We start from the raw sequence: 20,659 nt of genomic DNA, 5'->3' as shown, positions 1-20,659 counted from the left end.
ATTTAAAATATTTTACTATTTGGAAAATAGATACGTAAGTTTATGGATCACTTTTAAATTAATTAGAGATACATGATGGCTAAATGCCATTGAACTGTCTTCAATCTCATAAAACTCCTAGGTAATCCATCTTGGATGAACTTCGAAGTGATGTTTGGTTTATAAGGATGACACTTGGTTTCCACTGGGTATATAATTATATGTAATATGAATAGAAGTTTAGCTTGTGTAAGAATAAACAAAGATTGTCATTAGCATGCTGCTTAAATACATGTGCTCTGGCTAAGGACTTGGTAAAAACCGGACAGTCAACTGTCCCCTCGTGTGCTTTTTAAGTTGTTCTTTTTCTTACGATCTTTTTATAAGTCTGTCTAAAAATTGAGACTTGCGTCTCAGTTTGGGTTATTGATTATACCACTGCTTTTGGATATGAAATGAAGACTTCACAGATTTAAAATACGGAACTTATGGGAAACAGTCCCAAGTGTAGTGGAAGAGAATGACAAAGCACGGAAGCAAAACCATTGCAAGTATTAAAATCTGATATCCTGGGTTACTGCAGACACAGGGTGGGGAGGAAACGGTAGCAAAGCCAAGTCACTGACATTTTTAAATACTGTGGTTTGGTTGCTGTTTCATAGTGTATGTGTGTGCTCCACACTTTAACAAACATGGAACTGATTTCTTAGACCTATCTGTAAAATTGTAGTACTTAAATTTTGCAATTATGCCTTGCAGATGATTTGATAAAAGTTAAAGCAGGTACAGTTTTCAGAGTTCTTAGCATTGCTGCTATTTGTGATAAAACTCTGTGTGTCAGCTTAGAGGTGAATGCCCAATCATTTTATGAATTGCAATCCTTCAACTTCCTCACTGTTTAAAACACAAACCAATATACTTCTTGCGCTTTGCACTAGTCAATAAATAGACATTATCTTATTGCTTCTTTTTGTCTCCATGACGAATTAATAATAAAGACTACATAAAATATTGGTGGATTGATGCTGGAGTGCCTTTTAAACTTATTCTTTCCATAATTATAGGAAAGACAAGTTCCATTTCTAGGGTTTTTTTTAACTTACGTGTTCCTGATCATGGTGTTGAGCAGTATTTATAGCAGCAGGAGCCTGCAATCCTTTGACTAACATTGTTTGTCTCCTGAAGTGCAGCAGCAATTGAAGGAAGAGGTTTAGCCTGTGCCATAGACTATTTGTGTCTCGCTTTGAAGTTTCTCCTGATAAGAACTTACCGAGTAGCCACGTGCTGCCAGTGACGAGTCTTTCACTTGGGAAGCTTTGGCAATTGCGCTGTGAGAATCGAGAAGAGTGGTTTTTATTGTCCAACGTGAAACTTCTGCAGTCAAGAAAATCCAAACCGTTTCGTGTCTCAAAGTTCGTTACTGCAGAGATCTGGCTCTTTCGTGAGCTCGGGATGAAGCTCTTCTCCATGTTGAAGGGGGATGGATAAAGTACTATCTCTGGAGCTTTTGTGTGCACGATAAAGATCATAAAAATAATTGTTGCTTATCTGACACAGTACCAGAAATTGGTGCGATATGTACAAAAAGCATTATGTACATACAGTCCTTCCATGAAGAGTTCCTACCATGTTTGGAAGGCACAATTCTTTAGGGCAAGCTTAAAATTCCTGTCGTTTCTCTAGGAATTAAAGCGATGTTGAAGCCTTTCTGACTTCCAAGAATACAGACGAAATCACGTGGCGGGAATTAGCTCCTAAATCCATTAAAGAATTAAAACCATTTCCAAAACTAATTTTTGGGGAAGAACTCCTGAAAGACATAACCTATGGGGATGCTCCAGTTATGTGGACTGAAGAAAGGAAACATGAAAATGGTTTGGATAATAAGACGCTAGCTGTCATTGTCCAAATGAATGTAAAAGCTTTACTTAATAATAATATCCATTCTTGATATATGAACTTCTGATATTTTTTTTTTTTAGGCTGCTTTTTCCCAAGTTTTTGGACCAGTGTTCACAAGGTACATGTCACTTTTCTTGACTTTGAGCTATACAGAACAGTAGCTGATCCATATGGCCAAAGGAATACACTGTAAATGCCTGTAGTCAAAGGTTCGTAATAAATTCTTGGAGGTAAGAACCATCCGTGCAGAACAATCTCTGCCTACGTTATTAAACATCATAGGTGCCTAGAGAAGATATAATAATGTGGATCATGAGGCATTTTGGTTTTCCTCATCTGGAGAAAGAGTTTCCTAAGACCATGAGTTAAACTGCTTATCTTGAACTGTAGTAACTCATGTTAATTTAGGAGCAAAATTAGATTTGAGTTCCATCCCCTTTTGAGGAGGCATGAGGAAATGAAGCTTTTCTTTCTGCTGTTTTAGAAAGGGAAAAATGAACTTGTTACCATGTTTTTATATCCTCTTTTTAATGCCATGTGAGGTATCCTTGCAGGGTTTGTTTGACGTTGCAGCAGACAAAAACGCTCACTTGCAGAACTATTTCTTACCTATATATATAATTTTATAACCTGACTCTGAAACGCATCGTCCTCCGTGTCAGGCTTGGAACTTAGAGCAGCTGTTGGTGTAAAAGCGTTACCATCCATCCTGACCTAGTAAATTTGGCTATAGCACCTTTACAGCTGTTTTTAACAGATGTATAACTGATTTATGACATTAATACCAGTACGTGTGGCATGTGTATATATGAGAACAGTTCTCTCCTGTCAGAGAATCTTTATTTTAGACAGACTATAAGCTCAGCCTTAAATTGGATAGGCCAAAGACAGTTGAGGGTTTTTTTTTTTAAGTCACCGTCAGACCACAGTTACTGCATCATGACGTTCTGATCTTACACTGATGTCTTCCCGAGTGAACTGCAGGACTGTAATTTTGCTTATAATTAATAAAATAGTTGTCAAAGTAGGATGCTGCGCTTTTCTCAGGGCTACTTAGGCTGTAGTGCTCTGTTTGCTGCCAGAATTATGCCACCTCTTATACACCTGTGAAGGGAGCCCAAAAGAGTGAAATCCAAAAGCACTCAAAAGAATGAAGTTGTAGACCAACTGGAAAGCATGTAGGTGCTATTATAAAAACCAGTATTTTATTCTTATTTGCAAAAAAATGTTGGTGCTATGAATTGGAGAACTGACCAATAGATTATAGCCATGGGTGAAATTCAAGAGTGCAGGGGAATGTCAAAATTAAGACTATAATGAAATAGTAATAACTGTTGAGAAGTTAAGAGTGCAAGCATACCTTTTTATTTCATGACAAAATTAAAAACAAAGCTGTTCTTTTTTTTGTTTTAAGTACATTCGTACAGACCTCATTGGGTGAGAATTTGTCATTGTTCGAGGAGGAACTAGAAAATGCTTAAGACAAGCAGAGCTGATTTTCCTATGGCCCAAACACTGAAAGAAGGAAAAATACCAGAGGTTAGAAGAATATTCTTCTGGCAGTGAATGTTCCTGCATGTTGCAACATTTTGTCATCTAGTTTTGAGATACAAAATGTGACATTAGATAGCCTAGAGATCTGTTCGTGTGAAGCAAATTGTTTCACAGGAATAGGGGCATTTTTTTGTGTAAAAGGTTTTAGAAGGGAAAGCATGCTTGGAACTGAGATGCGGTGCACTCTCACACTTCCCAGACAAATGCAGAATTGTATTGCATGTAGAAGATAATTTACGTCTACATAACTGAGACTTCATTTTTGGCTCAACAGTAGCAATATTTAATGAGACATTCTCTTTGCTGAGAGATATTAATCCTATTTTTCTTTCGTGCAGCCCAATATTATTTTTTGTGTTACTGTAGCATCAGTGGGCCAAGACTGGGGATTGTACAAATATGAAAACAGAAACTTGCAGTGCGGGTGTACAAAAAGATGAGTATGGATATAGGCAAGTAGGAATTCATTAGACTTTTGGATGCTCACCTTGTCCACATAATTACCTTGCAGATTTTGGGAGTGAGTGAGGTTAACTGCTTTCCAGGTTTGTTATGTGGCTTTCTCTGTGATCTGAGGGCACCGTGCACGTTAGCGATACCACATCATTTTACATGGGTGATACTTTCTGCTTGGAAAACCACAAAACCACCAGAAAACGATGGGGATCAGAGAGAACAGATAAAGCCTTGAGCGAAGTGACCATCGTGAGCAGTTTTGTTTTCTCTCTCTCCCTTGCGTGCTTGTTTAAACTTAAAAAAATATATCTTGCTGCCATCTGTGTGCTGTAATTTCCTTCTGTCTCCTTCCAAATATACCTTTTTATTTCTTGCACAGAAGCTGTAAGATGACACCTTACCAGTCTAGGGCACGTTGGCATCTCTTGTGTTGTATATGAAGTTGTTTTACAGAGTTAAGACACCACCATTGTTAAATATGCCCATTGTATGTTCAGGAGCAGAGAGGATCCATTATTTTTGTAAAGCATACAGACTTTTAATCTATCCCTGTTTCTTCCTCATTCTTTAGACATGAGGAAGAGATTATTGGCCCTGAGGGTGGTGAGAGCCTGGCCCAGGATGGCCAGAGAGGTGGTGGCTGAACCATCCCTGGAGACATCCCAGGCCAGGCTGTACGGGGCTCTGAGCAACCTGAGCTGGTGCAGATGTCCCTGCTCATGGCAGGGGGGGCACTGGGGGAGCTGGGAAGGGCCCTTCAACCCAAACTATTCTATAAATCTTTATTGCTTCTATTAAACATGCTATGCCCCAGGCTGCAAAACGTTTTTTTTCTTTAGATGGATGTATTGATAAGAAATTAAACAAAACTGGCTGGACTTGAAAATGCAATAGAAAGGGAGATGGCAGTGACAATTCAAAAGGTCAAAATTCTTTCTTACTAAAACTGTGTGGGCATCTTCCAGTGCTCAGAAAGTAATTTCTCCTCTGGATTCCAGTACCTGTGGGTCAGTCCAGTGTCATGGACTGTTGCCTCCTAATCCAAGGCCAATTTTTATGTGATACTGGCACCTACAAGATTTATGCCAAAGCTCGCAGGGTCCCCGGGCTCTGAGCAGGCTCCGCTACTTCAGGGTTGTGTGGGAGTTTGCAAGTAGGAGTGACAGCTGGTGCCCAACACTATTCCCCTTAGACAAGCACAAATGAAGCCGAGATTGATGGGGAAAGAGGATGGGTGAGGAGCATGAGACAAGGTGCACAGGGTTCTGAGTTGCGAGATATTTTATTCTTGAATGTTTTTCTTAACTTGAGACTTTGGCAGTTTCGTCTTTGACAATCACTTCTTCTCTCCCAGGCACAGTGTTTCTAACTAATGTATGTTTTATAGCATTTATGTTATACAGCCTTTTTATTGTTCTGTGCCAACTTCACAGGAATTATAACTGTGTTTAATTAAAACTTGACTTTTACATCAATATCAAGTTTGGGATTATTAAGAAAAAAAACCCCAAACAACCACTATGCATAGCACACCCACAATGTGGTGGCTGTTGATTAGCTTATTTGTACTTTTCATCTTAATTGCATGATCTACATAGTAATTTCAAGCATGCGTGTGACTTAAATTTCTAAATGTGTGTTCCCCCCCCAGCTCTCTCAAGAGTAACTGTGTATTGGAGAAAACTTAAATCTTTCTGAAGTTGAAGTGGAAATTTCTGTGGGAGGATTAAAAAAAAAAAAAGAGAGAAATACTAATGATGGAAATTTGCTTGGGCTGTTTTAAAAATTCTGACTTGAAAAGGTCAGTGCTGCAAGTAACAATGACTGGGAGTGTATGGTATAATGTGAAGTAGCCCCGAAACGTTTGGTATAGAAATGTCTGTGTAAAGAAGCCTGTGCAAGGATTCATGTGCTTTAAAGACTCTGTAAAGATCAGGAATCACTGTAGGCAGCAGATCACGGTGTGAGCTTCATATTCTGCTTTAAACAGTGATGAGTTGGGGGCAGGGAAATGCATCCTGGTTCAATCATTTAGGGATAGTCAAGAGTTTCTTTTTCTGTACCTGGAAAGGGTCTGAAATGAGCCGCAAAGCTTGAGCAAAGAACTGACGTTCCTAATGCATTCGGGACACCAGTGACATCCCAGGGGGTCAGTCTCTGGGGAACTGGGCTGAAATTCATTCTCGTGTAACATCTTGATATAATTGGAAAGCAGAAACACTGAAATGAGTCCGGTGATAAGTGCGATATGTCGCCTCGCGGTTTTTTTCCTTCATGAGGATCCTCCCCGTGCCCAAGGCTGCGATGGCCAGCGTGTTATTTCTGGTTCCTTTCAGAGGCATCTGCAGTAGCAGCACTTGGTTCTGATTTAACATGAAACTTGTCTCGTACCTGGCAGGACAGCAGGTGTAACGTGACGGCTGCGTTGTCACTGTCAAATCTGGGAAAGGTTTTGCTTGACAAGAGGAACCGTTTCAGGTGCAAAGCGAAGGGATCCTGTTAGGTCTGGAAAAAGATTTGCTTTTCTGGTGACATAGCTGAGTCTTTTTGGGAATTGGGGCTCGGGACAAACAGTTACCCCATCGTTTGTTATCGTTTTTGATGCCTCGTGGGTTCAGACTTCCTGTCTGAATACCAGTTTGGGGTCTTAATTTAAAAATAGAGACGAAAACAGAAATAAAAAAACCTTCTCTTGTTTTCGGAAGCGGCAGCAGAGTCCAAACTACTGATTTTTGCCTGCTTATCTTTCTATACATTGAATTTGCCAAGAGGCTTTGAACATTAGTATATTTGGTTAAACCACTCCTTCTCAAATTGGTTCCTGTATGAATTTCTTCTTTGAATTAATGGATTCTTTTGATTAACTGAGTCTAAATGACTTCTGTTACACAACCTAAATGAAAGAAAAATATCTTGACCTGGTGTAGCTCGTTTTGCCATAGCAGCCCTTCCTCAGTAGTACAGTCATCCTCAGTGACTGGCATCGTACCTGTAGGCTCATGTTTTAAAGTTTTTGGGTTTTTTTTTTAAATAATATTTTCACTGAATCATTAGAACCCCCAGATTACAAGATCCTGCCTCTTTCCCCTTGAGTCATTCCAGTGACTGGAAAGGTTTGTCTCCTTCAGGAGGTGTCATTCGTGCACATCTACGGGTTGTGACAAACAATGGGTGTCTGAGCTGGCTGCCCTCTAGATGCAAAATAATTAGTTAACGATAATTCTGCCTTTGGTTATTCCGCAGCGTTCATGTGTGAGGTTAGGTGGGCTTCTGGGTTTTTGCTGGGTAGGCAAAAGAGGAAAGGTTCTTTGCTTGGGTTTTTCTTTTTGTTCATGTTGGTTTTTTTTTTCCTGATAACTTTAATGTACTAAAATGGAAGGCAAATGAGAGAAGAATGGCTGTTATATCACTTAACCATGTATTAACCACTGGTGCATACCTGACTTGTGTAAATTATCCTCTGATTTCCTTACACAGGACTGGTGAGTAACGTGGTTTTCACAAGTCACGCCACAGAGCAGAAGCATCCGCTGCTTGTGCAGCTGCAGAACCTCATCCGAGCGGCAAATCCGGCCGTTTCGTTCATCCTGGCGGAGAACGGGATTGTAACGAGGTAAAAGTTCGTCATGTCCAGTACCTGTCACTTTGGGCAGATGGGACACGTGCACTTAGGAACTTGTATTCTCTTGTTTTACTTACAGAAAGGAGATGCAGATTTTTCTTAATTGCTTCTCATACAAAAGGCATCTTCCCTTTATGTTTATGGTCATATAAATATAGGAATCAGGAAATATATATTTTTGTTTGCAGAGTATGACTTATGTTACTGTAGCTGTCATACTAAGGAAAAAATACTCTTAATTTTACTGTGACTAATGCATTCTGTGTTATGTAAGTAGCATAGAGATAGTAGGTATTTTATCGAACTTATAAAATTAAAAATCTTCGTCTTTATCTCTTTCTAGGAATGAGGATATTGAATTAATTCTCTCAGAAAGCAGTTTTTCAAATCCTCAGATGATGAGAGCTCGATATTTGATGTATCCTGGCTGGTAAGTATCTAGACTGAAAAATATTAAAACTATTTTTCTAATTAACTTGAAGATTAAAAAGTCTCACTAACTTAATTTATATATATGTTTTTTTAAGACTACTCATTTGGAACAGGCCATAGCTTTGTAAATCATTTTTGAGAGAGAGCTGATGAGTATTCTTAGTAGATACACGATTGCTGTCCTTTTATGGGGAAAAGGATCCTTTCTGGACACCATTTAAATCAATGGCGAGATTACTGTTGCTCTCCAGAAGAACAGAAAAGAGCCCTCTGGGAATAAACTGGGAAGGATTGGGATGGGTGAGGTCAATAATGACTGGAGTAATTTCTTTCTGACAGCTACTCAGCCTTACTGGAATAAACTTACTATGTCAGTCTAGCTATTAGCAGAACAATTATTCATAAAAACCAGCAACTTTATTGACAGTCTTGGCAGAGGCAAAGGGCACAATAGCACACGGTACCAAGCTTTCCGTTTAATACCAAGGGATATTTTTTCATGGTTCAGGGCTCTTTACAACATCTTGTTGTATTTATCTGTGCTGCACCTACTTGGCAGAAAATCTAAACCTGTCAGCCCTTCTAACTGCTGGCTGACTGTTTTCTACTCACATTTATTTACCATACCTTGCCAGCTCTGCATGTATATATTTTTATTCATAATTCTTGCTCTAAATTGGATACATGTAAAGCTCCTGAAGTCAACTGGCACAAAGCTTGGGATGTCAGAGCTGCTCGTGGAACCAAAGGGAGAGAAAGCAGGAAAAGAAAGTATTTAAAACCTTTGGACAAGTCTTAATCTATTTGATGATAGTATGCAAGAATAATTTGTAGGTAGTATATAAGAAAAAAAGAAATGCAGCAGGAAGAGCCTCAAAAGGAGCCCTGAGCTCTTTGAACAACCTCATACTGTTAGTATCACATTTTCATGGATGTCTTAGAGAAGAAAGCATCGTATTTTTCTTCCTATGAGCAAGACTTACCTGGGGTAAAATAATAGACGTTTCTTTTAAGAAGTCTGTTAGATGAAAAACACAAGCATGCGTGTTTTCTGTGTGTTGAACCTGTGTGTTTTTTATTCTAAGGTATGAAGGTAAATATGGAGCTGGGTCTGTCTTCCCTCCAATGGTTCAGATCTGTGTGTGGTTTAATCGTCCTCTAGAAAAAACACGATTTGTGACCAAGTGTAAAGGTACAAGTGAACTTTGACTGACTTGATTTAAATCCAATAGTTTGAAATACTGAGGAATAGAGGGGAAGGAAGGCACTGATGTAAGCAGAGTTATTTAATTACTGCTGAAGTAAACTTTTAATTGAAAATTCAGCTTTCCTTCCTTGAAGTACAGTAAATTGTCGTCTTTTAGTGTCTGCTCTGGAAAACTGACCCATGATTTTGCTCAAATGAAAATCCAATTTAATTTTTGGTTTCTAGAGACTGAGACACTTATCGTCATATGTTTGCTTTTTATTTTATGTTTAATTTTATTTAGTAGTGTCGAAATACAGCCTATAAGTGACTGTCAGCTTCTACTTTTATGCCAAATAATTCTTCGTAGCTACCAGAAAATAGGCTCAGCTCTGTGTTAGGCTTCTAGAGTAGATACATAATCATGCCTTTCCTTCTTTCCGTAGCAAAACGGTGTTAAGGAGCACCATTTTACTTTCCACACACACTGTAAGCCTTCATTATGCCAAACGCATGTTATTTCCCACCCACCCCATAGCAAAGAAATGAGAACGTCTAGAAATGTTCTGTAGCGGGGCTGCGGGGGACACTGCGGCTTTTTCCCCAAAGCACTAGGGTGTGGATTAGAGACCTGTAGCGTAGGTCTGACCAGAAGCTCCGCCAACGACGAGAACAATAAGTGAGATAATCTGTTTGCCTTCTATTTCAAACAGCGATTAAGTCATTGCTCAAGCCAAGTCCTTTTTCTGGAAATATTTATCACATCATGGGCAAAGTTAAGTTTTCAGGTAAGGGCAAATTACTACTTATGATTGTATTCGAAAGCTTTCTTTAGGTGCTGTATTCTTTATACACCAATGCGTTGATGTTAAATTAGCTTAACAATTATCCGTCTGTTTGTTTCTTTTTGTCTTCTCATTGTTAGATTCTGATAAAGTGATTGAAGTCTGTCACAACACATCGTCGAATTCACTGAGCCTCGTGCCCATTCCGGAGGGGCCGACTCCTCCTGATGCCAGAAGCGAGCACAGAGACTGCGGCAATCAGCAGGAATGTTTCCTCGTCTTCGTGGGCTGCTCTCTTAAGGAAGAGGATATCAAAGATTGGCTCCGAGAAACTGCAAAACAGGTCCGTGGGCATGTTTGGTTTTTGTTCGGTGCGACCTGTTTGGCATTTAACAACAAAAGGAGCAATCTGAATTTCTCAATGTGACTTTTTTTTTTTTGGTTAATCTCCTTTCTCTTCTACCAAGGTATTAGCACTGCAGGGTGTAAATGTATTTCAGACAGCGGACAAACCGTTTGCAAATGTGTATTGTAATTCGTGTATTGTTTTAATATGTGCTACAGCTTGTTCGTGGATTGATCTGCTCTTGAACGCTTGAGCAAATGGATTATGTCCAGAATAAACACAAGATGATTTAGCTGAGACGTGATTGCCAAAAGCTAAAATGTAGTATTAAATAAATCTTCCTGAAGTACCCGAACTCTGCAAAGCTGAAAACTTATTTTGATTCACTAAATTAAACCTCCTTGGAAGTAATCCACTGAAATGGAGGGTAGAGTTCTTTTTGTTTTGCTTTTTTTTAAGTGCGCAGCTATGTAAGACTTGATGTATTTCTGCATGGCTAATGTTCCTATGCAATAGAAGCTGGAGTAGGGAACAGGGAATATGCGCATCTTAAGAAGCCCAGAAGGCACAATTTTTGGTTGTGGTGCCTTGCTAATTTTACACAGGGACTGGCACAACCTGACTAGGAATGCAGGACAAGATGGTTCATTGCTACACAACCAAGTAGTACCAGCAGATATTATTTTTGCCGGGCTACATATTGTCTTAGGAAGTGAGTCTTGAGGTTTGATTTGGAAATATACTTCAACAGAAACTGCTCAACCATACAAATTAGATATTTTAGCACTCCAGCTGGAACCTGAGCCTGTGGTTCCAACTGTGCTCTTTTGTGATGCCCATTTTAGAACATTTGTTAGTTAAAAATACTCACGGTTACTGCTGCGTGGCTTAGGATTTGCATAGTATCTCTAAGAAGTTGTGTAGGAATGGAAAAAAGTTCCTTGCAGTCCATTGTTGGAGCTAGTAATATTTCTAAGGATGTTCAGGTTCTCACCTCTGTTATCCTGGTAGGTTGTGTTACTTCAGGGAAACTTCTGTGGTAATGTCTTATGCACTCTATATATCACCTGGGTAATATAACTCCATGGAATATTATTTTAATTTTTTGAAAACTTGAAACTTAAAATCAAATACGTACCCCACACATTAAGTCCTTCCTCTTTGGGAAGTTCAAAACTACAAATAGTCTTTGTACAATCTCAACTTCTCATGGTGAATTTAGGATTTCAGCTAATCCTGAGAGTTGCTGCATGAAATAAATGAATTATAAGACTTTTCAGACTATAAACGAGACTGTTATTTTCTTTTCAGAGCTGTATTAAAGTTGTATTTTTAAAAAGCCTTTTAGATTTGTCATCTCTAATGATGCCTTATTTGAAATCACTTAATTTTTGCTTTTGTTTTCAGAACATAGGTGTGAGTACTTTAATATAATTGAATAATTCTATCTAGAATTTAATTTTTAAAATACATGTTGTGCTGGGCTTGAGCATGACAGCACGTGATTATAGCTTTCACAGCCTTTACCCGCATTTTCAAGAAAGAACTTATGTTATATGGTTTGGGGGATTTTTAATGTAACTAAACTGTGATAATCACATTGTCACTCAGTAGGTGTATAACTGGGGTCTCATTCTTCATACAGAAACCTCAGAGGAAAGCGCTGAAAACCCGAGGCATGCTGACCCTTCAGGAGATAAAGAACATTCACGTAAGTTAATTTAATAATTAATTAATAACAAGTCTTTCTTCTGGCTGATTTTCTTAAATATCCATTTGTTTGATAGCACATCTCCCATACCTGCCATAACAAGCATGCTGAGCACTCAATTATTGAAGCACTTACTTGTCTTTTTCTATACTCAAAACACAAGTGAGGTTGTCCAGGGGGCATTTGAGATAGAAATCTTGGTGTAATCAGGTCAGCCCTAAAAAGCAGGGGGAGGTGTAAGATATTGGACAAGCTTTTGGGTACCGTAAGAGTCTTTCCCCAATTTTTCTCCTTGCTCTGTCCTGTGCAGGTTGTTACTTGCAAATTAGGATCCCAAATGCCTAATCCTGCCCTCATCAACTACCCTTAGGTTGTAAGTGCTGTCTGTGCAGTTGGGTTCCTAAAAACTTGGTGTGATTACGATGGGTGTTGCTGTACCTAACTCCCCTAGTCGATGTGGATGTCATTTGTTGTACTGGCTTTTCGGATCACTCATTTATAGCCAGGAGCTCTACCTTCCTCCCTAACTGCTAAATTCAGCACAAGGAATTTTTCTTGGATCTTTTAAAGCTTGTTAGGATAGTCTCTAAGCAGTTTTGACTTTAAAATATTTAATGTACAGTGTATTCTTTCTTAATGTAGGTGAAACGCCACTTGGATCCACTTCCAGCTGGTTATTTTTACAACGGGACACAATTTGTGAACTTTTTTGGTGACAAAATGGATTACCATCCATGTATCCTTTAAAATATGTGTGGTTTTGGTGAAGGTTCTAGGTAGGCAACAGGCTATGCAAATCTGAAACGCAGACTGTCAAAGCAGATGATTTGCAGGTATTAATATGAAGGGAAGAGTTCTTTAAATCTGTGCATGGCTACTTGCCATTTAAAACTTACTATTTAAACACTTTTTCAGAGATACGATCTAAGAAGCAGAATAGAACCAACAAAACAAATCCAAAACTGCGCATGAGCTCACGGAGAGAATAATTTATGGACCACAGCTTGTCAAAGAAATATTTTTCAAACCAAACAGCGCTGTAATATTGCTTAATGCCTGGTCATGACTGATAAAACTTCCAAAGGAATATAATTTTGTGTGCATGCATGTGCATGCACACACTCAAGTAAAAACAATCAGGGGTTGTTTTAGGTTTTACTATGTTATAGTTTTTTTCTGTGACATATTTTGCCGTGAAGCTGATGTTAAATGATTGCTCTCATTTCTTAACTTGGTATAATAAAAACCTCATTGAATGCAATGCAGTAATATGAACGGGGTGTGCAGAATTAGGTGCATTTTTTGTAATCACTTTTAAAACTCATTTAAGCAAGTAGAACCTTATTTTAAAACTACTTCAGCTCCGCAAGCAGTACAACTTGCCTACCAAATTGTGACACAGACACATTGATAAATGCGCCGTCCTTGCTCGTCTTGTCTGGTGTCAGTTTACAGAACACAAACTACAGCTGATGTAGGGGCCTCTGGATTTTTTTACAGAAATTATTTTTTAATTTAAACCTGATCATATTTTTATCTTTGGCAAGAAATGCCAGAGTAATGCTAATGTACCACAGTGTATTCCTGTTGTCCTTTCTTGTTTTCTTAACTTTCTAATGCTTTTATCTTTGTTTTATTACCAAAATTTCAAATTTGGTTTTATCTCTCCAGTTTACTTTTCACTTTAACTTCAACAAACTTTACAAAAATCCAAGTGGGTTCTGCGATTCTCTTTTGGAATAAGAACAAACAGTTATTTTCTGTCCCCTGGGGGGCAACTTGATAATTTTAAACCAAGACTTATGTTATGCTGGCAGAAAATAACCTAATGACAGACTCAGACTTGAATATTCACTGGACCTTTACCAGCATCTTGGTGTTTGACAATAAAAGATACAAGCACTGGTAAAGCACTTCTGGATGATTTGAATTTTGGCCAGAGTTTTTTTTTAAGACTTCCACTTAACCCAAATAGCTGTAAACATCTGCAAACCTGCTGTAGTTTTGCTGTTCTTATATTCTTCCTCTTGACTGGGAAATGTCTATTTTGCAACTCCTTATTCCCCACTAACAGAGTAGTTGTGATTAGGTCTGACTGTGGGACCCCCAAAAGGTCTGGATTTCTGCTTTCTCTAAGTGTCTCTGAACTGGCACATCCTGAAGAGAAGATGCCAAATTAATTTATACCGTGATTAAGTTAGAAAAGATGTACCCATCATTAACCAGTTGATGTGAGATAAATGCTTTCTAACCACCTGCAAAACGAGGGGATATTTTTCAAGTTTTAGATCCTTCTGCATGACAAGCGGGAGACAGAAGATTAATTAATACACTGGTTGGAAGCAGAGTACTTAGTTTGTATTTAATAATTAATAGATGTAAGTAAGAAACTAAACAATTATAACTAACATCATCGATTATTTCTTAGTATAGATGTATTGTATGTCAAAATTTCCAAAAATTGTAATGCATATGTGATAATTATGTGAATATAAGCAACGCAAGAGCGTCCTGTCTTTGGAGCACTTACGGAGGATGATCCCCAGCGTTCCCCAGCGCTGATAAAATAAAGAACACCGCTTAACAGTATAATTGACTCTGCTGTTAAGTTTATTTCTCCATTTCAATCCTTCACACCTCTGTGTTCTTTCCTAATGAACGCTCTTTGCACAAATGTTTTTTCCTTAGCTTTTCAAATCAGTAATGGACCAATTCATGAACGATTATTTGGAAGAAGCCAACAGGGAAATAGAGAAGTACAACAGAGAACTAGAAGAACAAGAATACCACGATCTCTTTGAGCAGAAGACATAAGCATGTGTGTTCTTTGTGTTTCCGAACCACCTACTGTCAGTAACCGAAAATGCTGTTGTCCTTGCTGGTTAACTAGAAAATTAACTCAGTTTTCAGCACTCCTTTTAAAACTAAGATCATTCCTGTAAGGTTGGCATTTTAATATGGTAACTGCTTAGCTGTTTGTACTGTCGGGTTTGCTTCCACTTCACCTTAATTCCAGACTGTAAAAGACGCCACCTGGAATCTCGGGCTAGTAGTGGAAACTTATTTAAAAGAAGAAAAGAAGCAAAACTATTATTTCCTAGCAGGTCGGAATGCGATGGTGAAATTGGTCCATCGTGCAGATAGTCAAACCACTTTAATCCCTGGGTGTCCCTTGGAATTTCTTGCACGGGAGCAACTGATGAGCAGTGGTGTACGTCACTATGTGGGATTAGGGGATGTTCCTAAAGCAAGAAATGGGGGAACATTTAAAAAACTCGGAATAGTGCCTAATCCCACTAACGTTAGGGCGTTCCCAAAGCGAGAAATGGGGGAACAATTAAAAAAATTAGAAGAGTACCTAATCCTACTGCTCTTAGGGTGTTCCCAAAGCGAGAAATGGGGGGACACTGGAGAAACTTGGATGAGAACCTAATCCTATATCTGTTGGTGTGTTCCCAAAGCGAAAAATGGGGGAACACTGTGAAAACTCAGAAAAGCACGTAATCCTAGAGCTATTAGGGAGTTCCCAAAGCAAGAAATGGGGGAACAATTAAGAAACCCAGATGAGTACCTAATCCCACAGCTGTTGGGGTGTTCCCAAAGCGAGAAATGGGGGAACGTTTAAAAAAATTAGAAGAGTACCTAATCCTACTGCTCTTAGGGTGTTCCCAAAGCGAGAAATGGGGGAACATTTAAAAATCTGGGAAGAGTAACTATTTCTACTGCTTTAAGGGTGTTCCTAAAGCGAGAAGTGGGGGAACATTTAAAAATCTGTGTTGAGTAACGAATCTCACGGCTGTTAGGGGTGTTCCCAAAGCAAGAAATGGGGGAACAATTAAGAAAGTCGGACAGGTATCTAATCCTACTGCTTTTAGGATGTTCCTAAAGCGAGAAATGGGGGAACACTTAAAAATGTGGGAAGAGTAACTATTCCTACTGCTGTTAAGGGTGTTCCTGAAGAGAGAAACGGAGGGACTCTTCAAAAACTTGGATGAGTGCCTAATCCCACAGATATTAGGGTGTTCCCAAAGCGAAAAATGGGGGAACAATTGAGAAACTCAGATGAGTACTTAATCCTACTGCTTTTAGAGTGTTCTTAAAGCGAGAAACGTGGGGACGCTTCAAAAACTCAAATGAGTACCTAATCCTATGTCTGTTAGGGTGTTCCCAAAGCGAGAAATGGGGGAACATTTAAAAATCTGGGAAGAGTAACTAATCCCACAGCTGTTAGGGGTGTTCCCAAAGCGAGAAGTGGGGGAACAATTAAGAAACTCAGATAGGTACCTAATCCTACTGCTTTTAGGATGTTCCCATAGTGAGAAATGGGGGAACATGTGGGCACGTGCGTTTTTCTGAACCTCTTATCTCGGAACCTCTGCACGGTTTGAATCTGCAGTCGAAATTTTGACTTCTGGAAAGAAAAGATGTTTATACATTTCAGGGTGAAACAAGATAATCAGAGATATCTTGCTTTCTTCCCAGTGTTAGTGGTATTCTAGAAAATATATGACATGAATAGCGATAATCAGCAATTTGCTGTGGCTGAAAAGATTATCTCTGAAGGATTCTTCTTTCAGTACTAAAAACTAAAAGCAAGACAAGAGGGAGATTCTTTAGCTGAAGAATTCCTTCTTGTGCAAGTGACTGATTTCCAAAGGTAAAAAATATCAGAAGATATACTTGAAATATTTATGAACCTTTCAGAAGAATTTGCACGCTGTAACATTTCACTAAACTGATACGCCGGTTTTAAGTACTTGCAACAAAACCTTTACGTTTACTAAATGGTATCATAATAGGAATTCTGGCAAGTTGTTACTTAATTTAGTACAATTTTAAGTGAGACTTCATAGGTCACGGACTGAAGGGTTATAAGGTACCCCAGCAGCTCCTTAAATGATGTAGTTATTGAAGCTTATTTACATAAGCAGATTATTGTAGCATGCTGCGTGTTCAGAATTTAGTGAAAACAGTCCAGGAGGAATTCTTTGTTTTCACATTCTTTTGCCTTAGGAACAGCTCAATCTTTTAATACAACTGCAGCTTTTATTTTCATCAGACGCATCTAACGCGGTAAGAAATCGCATAAATAATTTCTTACAGTACACTTGAAATAGTTTGGACACGACCACACAGTCTCTTTCTGTGGCAGGAAAATGAGATTTAACCCCTGCCATCAAACCTAAGGCTATAGACAGTTTTATGCCTTACTTAAGAAATATATTTTTTACCTTTGGACTCTGAAATTCCAGGTGCTGCAGGTTGGGATATAGATGTTGATAAGGTTTCGTTACTAGATTTAAAAAGCTGTCTGAATTTAATTTTTTTTTTCTTTTTGCACACCACGAGACTTTATAAACTACTTGTATCCTGTTAAAGTACAATAAAAGCCAGCGATTAGTTTGTGTTTCTAGGCTTTTGGGGGTAAGTAACCCATATTTACAGGTATAGAGCATTGTGATAAGGCTCGTGAGTTTATCTATGCATGGCTATACTTTAGTCTTAATATACTGTAGTGCCTGGTAGACTAAACGTAGCTAGCGGTGGATTTTGGGGGCTAGCGGGGGTTTACAAACTAAGTGTAGTTGGTTGCATCAAACTATTTATCCAACCAGAATTTAGTAGAGTACAAAATTCTGGTCGTAACGCTGCAATAAAAAAAAAAAAAGGGGGCATTAGAAAATTCGTAACCAATTCTAGTTCTTGGCCAATAAACTTAGTGTAAACCCAGCGTGCTCCTTGTCACTACAAATTCCCTGATCTGTATAAGCCATATTTCTAGATTAGTGGTTATGACGGTGTAATATCAGAATAAATACCGGTGGCTGAGACAACAGGCACTTGGTTGATGCTTTGTCTCACCTCGTGAGTCAAGAGCAAAAGTAGATTGAAGTGCAATTGATGGAACGATAGCTGAAGATACTGTAGCTTATTTTGCTCTGCTGAACTCTTTTTAAGAACTCCAATTTGTGCAGCTCTCGAAAATAAGTGTCGACGGGGCGAATTCGGTTTTGGGGCTGGCGTGTAGGGAGTTGTAATTACAAGTGAGGTGCCCCGTGAACAAGAAGGAAATAAATATTCAAAATTGGCATGTTACTGTGCAAATTGAGCTGTTCCTTAAAAACTGAAGCAGAAGAGCTCAGAACAAAGGCCTAGTATATACTTATATACTGTACTGCATGCTATATGGTAAATAGCTGTGTATTATGAAGACCTTTCACCATACTGGTACTATTTCAATTAATATATTTTGGTATTGAAAGAATTTGATTACCTCAATTTTTTTTTTTTTTGGTAATTTTTAACTGTGACTTTAAAACAGGAAAAAAAATACCGAAATAGTGAAACTGTGACAATGGTATCCTTTAAACATAGTAGTGCCTTGCAGATGACACCATTTATTCACCAAGTATAAAATAAATGGGTGTCACGTTTTAAAGGAAAAACAGTTTTGGTGAAAGGACTTAAAATTAACCTAGTGAAGAATATTAGCACAAATGGTTAAACTGTTTAAAAGAAAACTCTTTGAGGACTGAAATGTGTAAATGCCTGATGCTGCTGATAGTTTAATAGCAGTTGCTGATTATTTTGGAGTTAATTCTAACAATCAGCAGCACTTTTGGTTTGTTTTTTTTAGGAGAAGAACGTAACTTTTGTACTCTGGTCAGAGATGTTTATACTGTATTAAACCCCGTCTGGAGGGGAATCTGGTTTCTCACTGTTAAGATGAGGATTAAGATACTTCTAGTTTTGAAAGTTTTTTTACCTACTGTAAAACCTATTAAAAAAAAAAAAAAGCACCGTTTCTAAACCACAAATGTTTGGATACAGGAAAAAAAAAAGTGCCATTACACTGTTCCTTTATCTTTTACTGTATTTTGAAAATTGAGAAGAGTCACTTTGTGTCCAGGCATTTGTGATATTGCGAAGTGCTGAGAGTCCTCAAGGGGTTTATGTGCTTTGCTGACCTTGTGGTGGTGGTTTGAGGTTTGGTTTTTTTCCTCACCGAGAATGAGTGTGATCAGAAGTTACTGAAGTTATAGGGAGAAAAATGTGACAAACTTAGAGGGACATTTGCAACTTGAACCGCGCTGCGATCTCGGAGTATTTTATATTAAGCCGTGCAATTTGGGATTAGTCCGATTTTTACACTTTGCAATTAACACAAGTGATTGTAGGGAGGATTTAAGTTGCATGCAAAAGTTCCCTAATAAGTTTTGTTTTTTTTAATTGTTATTTTTTAATTGAAACTTTTCTGAATTTGCACAGATTTAAGCTCTGGAATACCTTGGTATTCTTAAAAGGGAAAAATGGTAACTAGTATAGCGAATTGTAAACTGTGAGTCGTTAGAACCGCGTTGTTGATCTAATTTTAGATTGTTTAAAAATGTACCTCAGAAAGCTAGTGAGAAACTGCTTCGTTTTTACACAACGGTCAGATACTAATGTAACACTTCTCACTTTACAATGTGCCAAAATTCACTTTCATACTAGTTCTCAATGCTTTAATATTTGCAACTTTAAGTTAAAAACTCGTATTTACAAACACTACTGTAACTTCAGTTAAACTGAATGGTGTGATTGAAGCTTTTTGCCTACTGTATTTATTACACAACTTGATTCAGTAAATATAAAATTACCTTTCCATTTATTTTTGTATTGTTTTACATGTTTATACCTGCAGTTTGTGTGACTTTTACACTTGTAACTCAGATGTGATGGAAAGAACCAATAAACAGTATCCATCTGCTCTCTGTCCTTGGCTTCTTTAATAAGCTCCCTATTCCCTAAACTTGAATTTTTAAGCATTGAGCGGTTTTCTTTTAAAATCTGTTCATTTTCTAACCTAGCAGAAAGGTGGTTAGTTTATATCCAAACTGAAATGTAAAGATTTAAGGAAATTGGGCGAGTTTTTTTAAGCTGCTGTTTCATATTTAGACCCTTTCACGTGGGCTTCCAATTTAAAACCCGTTGTAAAATAAAGGATCTTAATCAGCTTCACTTCTACCATCACTGTACTTAACCGTAAGTTGATAGTTGCATTTACACCAATGCAGGAGCTAAATCCTCCTCCTTGTATTTACACAAATGAGGATGCAGGTTCAAGATCAGCTTCAGCTGAACTAAAACTGGGCAATCCTGCCTTACCCTCCTTTTTCTGCTGCGGTCGTTCATGGGTCAGACTGAACCGAATCTGCAGCTTATTTCTGCCTCATTTTGATGGTGCTGCTTTTTGATTTTTGGAGCCTGTTTTGCATTCGCCAGGTATGTCCGCGGGATATAGTGGCTTCGGATACGTGGATTTTTGACCAAAATCCAGGAATTTTCCCTCGCTATGCCACTAGTTTTGGAAAGCGCAGACTCTTCCACTTCTAAATGCGCTTGGGTTGCCGTTGAACCACTGAGTAACGCGTCTCACCATGCGGTTATTCTTAAAATGTTCTTCAAAGGCAGCTGAGTTACTGAAAGTCAATGAAAGAAAAGAAGCTTCTTTATTACTTTCCTTTAAGCCCGCCTGCATTATCTTCCAAGTGAGAATTTTGCTCTTTGTTGCCTTTGTGCCCCGATTTCTGCACCTTCCATTCACTTTGGACAAAGATTTAACCTAAGATCGCTATGTGGTAGCTTATTAAAATGTGAAAGCCATCGTAGTCTTGGGATTTTAAGATTTTTTTTGCAAAGAAAT

General features: G+C 38.4%; 1 protein-coding gene across 1 annotated transcript in view; it reads left to right on the top strand.

Annotated features, from left to right (window-relative positions):
- The window catches only part of DNAAF9 (dynein axonemal assembly factor 9), a 78,150-nt gene extending 58,441 nt beyond the window's left edge, over positions 1-19,709 (top strand). Inside the window, exons 29-37 of the mRNA XM_065633533.1 lie at positions 1,962-1,999; positions 7,369-7,504; positions 7,857-7,943; positions 9,031-9,137; positions 9,845-9,919; positions 10,057-10,259; positions 11,908-11,973; positions 12,616-12,709; positions 14,675-19,709. Of these exons, the coding sequence (XP_065489605.1) occupies positions 1,962-1,999; positions 7,369-7,504; positions 7,857-7,943; positions 9,031-9,137; positions 9,845-9,919; positions 10,057-10,259; positions 11,908-11,973; positions 12,616-12,709; positions 14,675-14,787 (919 nt within the window). The 3' untranslated portion in view covers positions 14,788-19,709. The remainder of the gene's footprint in view (positions 1-1,961; positions 2,000-7,368; positions 7,505-7,856; positions 7,944-9,030; positions 9,138-9,844; positions 9,920-10,056; positions 10,260-11,907; positions 11,974-12,615; positions 12,710-14,674) is intronic.
- The last annotated feature ends 950 nt before the right edge of the window (positions 19,710-20,659 follow it).

Source organism: Caloenas nicobarica, chromosome 4 (genome assembly GCF_036013445.1).
Source record: "Caloenas nicobarica isolate bCalNic1 chromosome 4, bCalNic1.hap1, whole genome shotgun sequence".
Taxonomy (NCBI): Eukaryota; Metazoa; Chordata; class Aves; order Columbiformes; family Columbidae; genus Caloenas; species Caloenas nicobarica.
Note: the sequence above shows the minus strand (reverse complement) of the source record. Positions and strands in the feature narration are given on the sequence as shown.